Source organism: Chrysochloris asiatica, unplaced genomic scaffold (genome assembly GCF_000296735.1).
Source record: "Chrysochloris asiatica unplaced genomic scaffold, ChrAsi1.0 scaffold00169, whole genome shotgun sequence".
NCBI classification, from domain to species: Eukaryota; Metazoa; Chordata; class Mammalia; order Afrosoricida; family Chrysochloridae; genus Chrysochloris; species Chrysochloris asiatica.
Window position 1 is genome coordinate 5,688,017 of NW_006408687.1, and position 10,589 is coordinate 5,698,605.

The window sequence follows — 10,589 nt, forward strand, 5'->3', positions numbered from 1 at the left end:
ACATTGTGAAGTATGAGTATTCCGGAACACTTAATTGTGCTCATGAGGAATCTGTACCTGGACCAATAAGGAATCTGTACCTGGACCAAGAACAGAACATGGGAACACTGAATGTTTTAAAATTTAAAAAGGTGTGTGACAGTTTGTATTCTTTCACCATACTTATTCAACCTATATGCTGAGCAAATAATCCGAGTAGCTGGGTTCTATGAAAAAAAGATGGCATCATGATTGGAGGAAGACTCTTTTTAACAACCTGCAATATGCAGATGATATAAACTTGCTTGCTGAAAGTGAAGAGGACTTAAAACATTTACTGATGAAGATCAAAGACTACAGCCTTAGGTATGGATTACCACTGGACCAACAAACAACATTCTTATCAATGGAGAAAAGATTGAAGTTATCAAGGACTTCATTCTTCTTGGATCAACTATCAACACTCATGGAAGCAGCAGTCAAGAAATCAAAGGATGTATTGCATTAGGCAAATCAGCTGCACAAGAACTTTTTAAAGTGTTGAAGAGCAAAGATGTCAGCTTGAGGACTAGGGTACACCTGACTCAACTCATGCAAAAGCTGGACAGTGAATAAGGAAGACCATAGAAGAATTGATGCTTTTGAGTTATGTTGTTGGAGGAGTATATTGAAGGTGCCATGGGCTGCCAAAAGAACCAATAGATTTGTTTTGGAAGAAGTGCAGCCAGAGTGCTCCTTGGAGGCCAAATGGCCAAACTTTGTCTCTCATACTTCGGACATATTATCAGGAGGGACCAGTCACTGGAGAAGGATATCATGTTTGGTAAAAGTGGAGGGTCAGAGAAAATGAGGAAGACCCCCAATGAGATGGATTGGCCAAGTGGCAACATCAATGGACTCAAGCGTGGCCAACAGTAATGAATTTGGCCCAGGATTGGGCAGTGGTTCGTTCTGCTGTGTATAAGGTCGCTATGGGTCAGTACCGACTCGATGGCACCTGACAACCACAACAACCCTCTAGATTGTGAATAATTACCCCTCCCCATTTCCCCATAATCATCATAGATTGTTTATCAAGAAAACCTTTTTTTTTTTTTTTCTAACTTTTTACAATGTTGATCTCATACGACATTTGTCCTTTAGTGATTAACTAATTTCACTCAGCATAATGTCCTGGTGTGGTGCTGTGCGTTTGAATTGCAAGGTCAGTGGTTCAAGCTTACCAGCTGCTTCTCGGAAAGCCTATACAAGGTCGCTATGGGTCGGAATCAACTCGACGGCACTTAACAACAAATATTCTCCAGGTTAAACCATGTTGTGAGGTGTTTCACAGATTCATCATTACTCAGTGTTTTGTAATATTCCGTTGTGTGTACGTACCAAAGTTTGTTTAGCTATTCTCTGCTGATGGGCATTTAGGCTGTCTCCATCTTTCTTTAAGTCTGTTTATTGCCTTCACGTAGAAGGACAAAGCTCTGGTGTGTGTCAGGGCAATATGGAGTTGGGATTTGCAATTTTGTCACACTATGAGCAGACTTCATATTAAAGTGAAAATAGATTCGGAGAAAAGTTTGCTTACTCTGGGGCCTACCAGTGTCTTCTCTTAACTTTTCCCTTTCTGGTTTCCCCTCCCCTGAGTTATAAAGCCACCCCAGTGCACAACAGGGTAGGGTGCAATTTGGCAAGTGTACTATTTAGCCTGTCATCACAGCAGGAAACCTGATAGGCATCTGGGGCCCAAGTCAGAGCTAATAATAACTTACACGTTTGCCCTGTTCCCTCTCTGTGCACGTCTCTCAGAATCTGTAGGGGGAATGCAAAATAGGCAGCTGGTCAGAATCTCCTAGAACTGGGATTTCTCTTTTCCCAAGAAATAGAACTAACCATAGCTTATGCTGTTGTTGAGTGCCGTCAAGTTGGTTCTGACACAAAGCGACACTGTATAGGGTTTCTGGGGAGGGGCTGGCGAGTTTAAACTGCCACTGTGGCTCAACCTGTCCTTGCAATCAAGTGCTTATCTTACATTGCCACACCAGAACTTACTAACAAATAAAAATACTGACCAAGTTAAAATCCAAACTGGTTTCAAAATTAAACCATACAACATGCAAGCAAGTATAGAGCTGGAGGTACACACAAGGTTAGAAGACTGCAGTACAGAACAGGGAGGATAGATGGGTTAGATTTTTAAAATATACCTACAGTAACTGCCTAACCTGCATATGGACTCCTGGTGTGGTGCTATAAGCACTGGATTGCGAACCACAAGGTAGGAGTTCAAACCCACTAGCTGCCCCTCAGAGACCCTATATTGGGTCGTTCTGAGTAGGAACCAACTCGATGGTACTTAACAACAACAAACCAAACCGAATGCTACTGATTTAATTCTGACTGATAGCAGCCATATATAGGGTTTCTGAGACTTGAATCTATATGGGAGCAGATGACCTTATCTTTCTCCTATGAAGTGTCTGGTTGGTTCGAACCACCAATCTAACAGGTGGTAACCCAACACATTCCTCAGCACCACCAGGGCTCCTTATTTATATGTATGGTGGTGGTGGTTTGTGCCATTGGGTCAATTCTGACTTATAATAACCCTGTACAGGGTTTCTGAAGCTGTAAATCTTTATGGGGTCATGAAGCTTCACTGTTCTCCCACAGAGCAGCTGGTGGATTCAAACTGCTGACCTTGCGATTAGCAGCCCAATGCATAATCCACAATGCTAAGACAGCATAAAGCTATGCTTATGCAATGTGCTTATATGACTTGTTTATATATATGGCAATAATGTATTGACTTACAAAGGTAAGTCAAAAAGTGTTGCTACTTGGGTTTCCAGTTCTTACAGGGACAGGTTTATGCCAAACACAGCACGTTTAAACGTGTGTCTGCAGTCAGTGGATGACTGTAGACAGTTGTCTTAGTCTCTCTAGGATGCCTTCAAAAAACAGGTCCAATCAAAACAGTGCCTTCTGAAGGGATCTGCTGGACCCATTCAATTCAATTCAGAGAGGTCAGCACAGAAGGTTATGGCTACTGATTTTTGGAATTCCCAAGGGGTCATGTTGATAGATTTTCTTACAGGACATAGGATGATGACAGGAATATAGGATAATTAGGAAGACATTTTAAGACAATTGAAAAGTGCTTTGGTGAGAAAAAGGCCAGCAATGTTGTACGAAGGACTTTTTTTTTCCATCACTACAATTGACCTATTCATTCTAGCAAGGGCTGTCCTGTGAGAATTTCATTGGGAAACTTTACTCCATCCACTACCGCCTGATCTTGCCCCTTTCAACTACTTTTTGTTCCGCAAACTCAGAGAACCTTTAAAAGGAATCCCTCAAAGATAGCTAACCTCCTGTTTTGACATACTATACTCAAAGAGTGAAGAATTCTTTGGGGAAGAATTTGAGAGATGGAAATATCGCCTGCAGAGTGTACAAATCTAGATAGAGGATATTATCAAGAAAGAATGTCTTCACATTTTGATATTTTTGTTTAGTAAAGGATTTTGTGCCAATACTTAAAAAAAAAAACAAAAAACTTTTTATTGTGAATTAGGTGACGTTTAACAGACAAGATCATCAGCTTTACATTCAACAAATTATATGCTTTATTTCATCTCAATGATTACAATCTCCTCCGGCAACAGCTATCCTTCCTCCCTGTGCCTTCCCTTTTACATCTTATACTTCACAAATGAACAAAGCAAAATATTTGATGTATACATACAAAATAAAATATATTCATTTAAATGTCCAAAAGGCACATTCTGCCAGTCAGCCTCCTGTCTGCAGGCACACAGCCGTACTAAGTTCATGGACCTATAGCAAGCAGCTGCTTTTCTCTCTCCATGTCTTCAACTCTGCAACCGTCTCTGTTGTCGCCGCTTTTGTAGTACCAATACTTTATAATGGACCCTCTTATATGTAAATATATTGTGGTTAAGTGCTATTGAATCAGTTCTGACTCATAGCGACCCTGTGTAGGGTTTCCAAGGAGCAGCTGGTAGGTTTGAACCACCAACCTTGTAGTTAGCAGTCCAATGCTCATCCTATAGCGACACACCAGGATTCCGTATGTAAATACATGCAGCATAAATATAAGTATGTGATATATATGTGTACATATACATTTATACTCATACCATATTTTCTCTTGGTTGTTATTATGACTCATATTTTACCTTAATATTTCTGTTGTTGTTGTAAAGTGCCGTTGAGTCGGTTCCGACCCATAGTGACCCTCAACAGGGTTTCCGAGGCTGTAAATCTTTACGGGAGCAGAAAGCCTCATCTTTCTCCCACGGGGCAGCTGGTAATTTCGAACTGCTGACCTTACGGTTCGCAGCCCGATTCGTAACCACTACACTACCAGCAGCTTCTAGTGGCAAATAAATCTAAATACATTTTTTATTTCTCTCTTCTGGTTTATATCATTCTGTTGATAAACATTTTATTCAATTTATGCCTGACACACTGGCTGTATTTTTTTTATCTGCATTAACTATAGACAGATAATACCCTGGCTACAGTTGAGTTCTCTGAGATCACATGTAACCCAAGACCCTGGAACATTCTGTCCCTTTATTCTTTACTTCCTCTATCTTCTACTTTATCTATAAGATATCAATTGAAAGCAAGATTAGAGTAAATGTGGTACATATGTATACATATGTGAATATACGCTGTAATATATTATTTATATTTAACTACACGTGTGAACATTATTCTCTTTTTCTGTCATAATGCACCATACGCTATGTGTATACATACCTTCATATTTGTTATACAAGCATTTTGTTGTTGTTGTTGTTAGGTGCCATCGAGTTGGTTCTGACTCATAGTGAGCCTATGCACAACAGAATGAAACACTGCCTGGTCCTTGGCCATCCTCACAGTTGCTGTTAAGCTTGAGCCCATTGCTGCTGCCACTGTGAATACTTAGTACATTTCAGTAATCTATTTCATACATTGGAGTCCTGGTGTGGTGCTATGGGTTAATGTGCTGGACTGCAAAGTTGGTTCAAGGTCACCACCCACTCCTCAGAAACCTTATGCAGGATCGCTATGGGTCAGAACTGACTTGACGGCACTTAACAACAACTTCATACATTATCTACCTTTATGTCTTACTCACTGTTGCATTCCCTTTAGAATACCAGGATTTCAACAGCAGCACAATCAGCACAAGGTTATGTTGAGCTACACTGAACCAGGCTTGGAATCAAGTGTGAACTGTTTCTGGATGTTTCTGGTGGTGTATAAAGCTACCTTTCACAGACCAACATCTATCATGGTCAAATGATCAGCGTGTATTTTGTGTGGCATATGGCTGTGTGTCAGAGTGTGAGGCTATGAATTTGGGTATGGTAGTATTTGATGCTGGTGAGGTAGACAGGACTGCACAATTTTTGTTTGCTAATCTAATGAAGGTTTTTGGCTTTTATTTTTAGTTCCTTGAGAAGATGTACATCAGGAAAAAATGTAAAAGCGAGCATAATAAGATTCCTATAAAACAGTCAACAAAACTAACTGAAGCATAAAAGAATCTTGGGAAGATGGTTAGACACTTATAGTTGTTTTTGAATTTACTACATACTTGACTAATTCTCTTACTCATTTTAAACACTGAACAGAATTTATGATGAGTGTGGGACTATGGCCATTCTACTTGGACTCAGCAGCATCCATAAATGGATCACCCAATGCTTACAAACATTTGTCAATGATCTTCTTCATTTAGCCAATGTTTCATATCAACTATGATATTAATTAATAATCTTCTCACATTTTTGTAGCATTTTGAATCTGACATAGTTATGTCAATTATTTATAAATAACAGATAAAACAATGAATAAAAACAGAATCATTCGATTTCATTTTTCCAGTGTATTATTTTCCTGGGTTTTAAATGAATACTACTTCTTCTCCACCATGACTTCTGGTTTTGATCCGTCAGTGATGACTCATCAATTCACTGACACTACCATTCTTGTTTTCTAATTATTCAAGTTGTATGAGCAGTGGTGCTATAGGATAAGCACTGGACTGAAAGGTTGAACCACAAGGTCAGTGATTCAAACTCACCAGTTGCTGCTCCTCAGAAACCTTATACAGGGTCGTTATGAGTTGGGACTGACTCAACAGCACTTAACAACAACAACATGAGAAATCCACAATGGCTTGGTGACACTCTCAGCTTTAAATTCAATGGAATTTTTATTATTTCCTGGTGGTGAACCTTCTCCCCTTGGATATCAAAATTTTAAATAACCAAAGCCCAACTAAGGGGCTAAAAAGCAACAGTTCTGCAAGTGTTCTACCCAATGTCATCTGTGATTCTCAGATCCATGTATTCCGACTGGGAGGAAAAGCACCATTTGCTGTTTCTGGTGCAGAATGAATACCGCGTCTGGAAGGACAGAACCTATCCTTTAAAGGTATTATCACCCAATTGGTGCAAGGGACAAGTCGTTATTAGACTTTCTATGAGGCAAAACCCACCCCTTGTCTGTCAGTTTCTAGTACTGTGGTGGCTTGCATGTTGCTGGGTGCTAAAAGCACTGTCACCAGTATTTTGAATACCAGCAGGGTCACCCACGGTGGACAGGTTTCAGCTCAGCTTTCAGACTGAGACTAGAAAGAGAAGAAGACTACTTCTGAATGTTTGTTATTGTTGTTGTGTGCTGTGGAGTTGGTTCTGACTCATAGCGACTCTGTATACGATTTCTGAGTCTATAAATCTTTACAGGAGCAGAAAGCCTCATCTTTCACCCATGGAATAGCTGGTAGTTTCAAACTGCTGACCTTGAGGTTCGCAGCCCGATTTGTTACCACTATGCTTGAATGTTTAGCCCCTGAAAACCTTAAGAATAAAAGCAGAACACTGACAGTTATAATGCCCGAAGAAGAAAACATGATGAATAGCACCACAATAGAGCCATATATGCTCACCCTCAGGTGAGAGGGCACTCAAAATATGACTGGGGAAGAGCTGCCTCCTCAAAGTCAAGTGATCATAATCATGACGTGAATGGAGTAAAGCTTCTGGCACCTTCATTTGTGTAAAGTAAAGCTTTGGGCCACAACTCAAAATAAGGAGAAACAGTTGCAAACATTAATAATCAGAACATGGAATGTACCTAGTATGCATTTGGAAAATTGGAAGTGGTCAAAAATGAAATAGAAGACATGGATTGATATTCTAGGTAGCAGTGAACTGAAATGGTCTGGTATTGGCCATTGTGAATCAGATAATCACATGGTTTACTATGCCAGAGATGAGAATTTCAAGAGGAATGGCATCCCATTCATTATCAAAAAAGAACATTTCAAGATCTACCTTGAAGTGCAACACTGTCTGTGATAGGATACTATCCATATGCCTACAAGGGAGACCAACCACTATGATTCAAATTTACACACCAACCAATAAAACCAGTGATGATGAAATTTAAGAATTTGACCCACTACTTCAGTCTGAAATTGATTAAATATACAATTAAGAGGTATTGATAATTACTGGTGACTGGAATGTGATGAAGCTGGAAACAAAAAGGCTCAGGAGTTGGAAAATATGGTCTTGATGACACAGAAATGATCATAATTCTGGAGATTACATGATTGAATTTTGCAAGACCAAAGAATGATTCAATGCAAATACTTTTAAAGAATATAGAAGGCAAATATACAGATGGACCTCACCAGATATAATACAGAGAAATCAAATAGACTGCCTCTGTGGGAACAGATGGTGGAAACACTCAATATCATCAACCAAAACAAGGCCATGGCAGATTGTGGAACAAATCAACAACTGCTCATATGCAAGTTCAGATTGAAGCTGATAAAAATTAAAGCAAGTTCATGAAAGCAAAATATGACCCTGACATAGCCCACTTGAATTTAGAGACCATCTCAAGAATAAGGTGGATGCATTAGACACTAAAGACCGAAGACAAGAAGTGTTATGGGAAGATATTAAGAACATCATGGTACTGAAGGCAAAAGTCCAAGCTGCACTGAGGCATTGGCAAAAAATTCTAAGAATTATGGAATACAGGTGTTTGCAGCTGCTGCTGCACTGCCAGCATAGTCTCTAGCTTACCGAGCACCAGCAAAAGGAGAAGCGGGGTAAGTGAGCAGGTCACACAAAGCAGACTGCAAATCAACCTGTGAGAAACCACCCAAGAAGGTGTAGGGCCAAAGAGAAGAATTCATGTCGGATATAAGCTTTAGCACGTCCTGTAGCTCCAAGAAAATGATATGTATATATAAATAGCCAGGCAGCTCAAGGCCAGATGTTTTCCTTTACCCTAGCCTAAGAACAAAGACCACCAGTCCTGACCAATTAAACTGTAACATCTCATAGTTTGCCAATTGTTAACCAATCCAAAGACTGTAAAGCTGAGAAACCCAAGCTTGTTTGAAAACTCTATAAAAACCCTGCAGACAAAGGGTTCGGGGCTCTATCCCTAATCCGCTGCAGCGGATGAGGTGGAGTCCAGGCTCGAGCTTGAATAAACAACCATTATGTATTTGCATCAGTGATGGCTCCTTGGAGGCCTTTGGGGACCCCGAATTCTGGGCATAACAAAGGAACTGGCTACAAGAGCTGCTCATAAGAGTGCACCCTCTACTGGAGGGGTGAAGAAATCTCTTTGTTATAGGCCTGTGGTGCTTTGTGAAATTAGACGTTTTCAGAAGTCCATCGAATTTCTGATTCGTAAACTTCCCTTCCAGCATCTAGTGAGAGACATTCCTCAGGACTTCAAAACAGATCTGCACTTCCAGAGTGCAGCTATTGGTGCTTTGCAGGAGGCAAGTGAGACCTATCTGGTTGGGCATTTTGAAGACACCAACCTGTATGCTATCCATGCCAAATGTGTAACAATTTATGCCAAAAGACATCCAGCTAGCATGTCACATACGTGGAGAACATGCTTAAGAATCCACTATAATGGGAAACATTTCATTCTTATATATATAAAAAAAAAAAAAAAAAATTTCTTCTTCGTGTTATTGGTAGTTCTGAACATCAGATTTTTTTCACCCCATGGGGTCAAAAGGTACCTAAATATATGATTGTGAATGGAAAAATAGGGGACAGATAACAGGTATTGGCAGTTTTTAAAATTTTCATTTGTGTGAAGTTTAATATAAATGTTGCACTGTGTGCTAAAGTGTCAGACTGCAAAGTCTTTTGAACTGCAAGGTCGGTGGTTCAAGCACACCAGCTGCTCCTTGGAAATCCTATACAGGGTTGCTATGTGTCAGAATTGACTCTATGGCACTTAACAGAAAAAACAACAAAGCATTAATGCAAATCAGAATGTTTCCATGAACAAGTTTCAGCAGTTCAACTTTTAACAATTATAAATTGTTGTTGTTGTTGTTGTGTGCCATGGAGTCGGTTCCGACTCATAGTGACCCTGCACAGGATTTCTGAGGCTGTTAATCTTTACGGGAGCAGAACGCCTCATCTTTCTCCTGCGGAGCAGCTGGTAGTTTCGAACTGCTGGCCTTGCAGTTCGCAGCCCGATTCGTACCCGCTAATGAACTTGGAAAAATCCCAGAATTATGGACTACAAATGGAATCTTTCAACAAAATGGTGAAGCACTGGAAGTGCTCACTCACTTATGCCAAGAAATTTGGAAGACAACTACATGGCCAACTGATTGAAAGAGATCCATATCTGTGCCTATTCCAAAGAGAGGTGGTCCAACGGAATGAGGAAATCATTGTACAATATCATTAGATCACTTTCAGGGAAAATTTTGCTGAAGATAATTTAAAAACAATTGCAACAATACATTGACAGTGAACTGCCAGAATTCAAGCTGGATTCAGAAGAGAGCATGGAACAAGAGATATTGATGACTTATGCATGCTGAATGAAAGCAGAAAGATGTTTACTTGTGCTTTACTGATTATGCAAAAGGCTTTCAATTTGATGGATCCTGACAAGCTATGGGTAACATTGCGAAGAATGGGTATTCCAGGATACTTATTTGTGCTCACGAGGAACTTAATTGTGCTCATTAGGTACACAGACGAATAGGCAGTTGTCAAAACAGAACAATGGAATAGCAAATAGTTTTAAAACAGGAAAGGTGTGCACTAGGGTTACATTCATCCACCATATTTATTCAATCTGTATGCTGAGCAAATAATCTGAGAAACTGGATTATATGAAGAAGAACCTGGCATCAGGAAGGCAGATTGATAGAGGAAGATCATTAACAACCTGTGATATGCAGATGATACAACCCTGCTAGCTGGAAGTGATAAGTATTTAAAATATTTACTGATGAAGATCAAAGGCCACAGCCTTCAATATGGATTCCACCTCAATGTCAAGAAAACAAAAATCCTCACAACTAGACCAATAAATAACATTATGATAAAAGGAGAAAAGATTGAAGCTGTTAAAGACTTTATTTTTCTTTGATCCACAATCAACACTAATGGACACAGCAGTCAAGAAATCAAATGGCATATTAAATTAGGTAAATCTGCTGTACAAGACCTCTTTAAAGTATTACAGAACAAAGATGTCAGTTTGAGGACTAAAGTGCGCTTGACCCAAGCCATGATATT

The 10,589-nt window shown here is 39.7% G+C and overlaps 1 protein-coding gene across 1 annotated transcript in view; it reads left to right on the top strand.

The window, feature by feature from the left end:
- FAM47E (family with sequence similarity 47, member E) overlaps positions 1-5,531 on the top strand; it is a 69,797-nt gene extending 64,266 nt beyond the window's left edge. Inside the window, exon 8 of the mRNA XM_006871605.1 lies at positions 5,442-5,531. Within this exon, the coding sequence (XP_006871667.1) occupies positions 5,442-5,531 (90 nt within the window). The remainder of the gene's footprint in view (positions 1-5,441) is intronic.
- Positions 5,532-10,589: the final 5,058 nt, after the last annotated feature.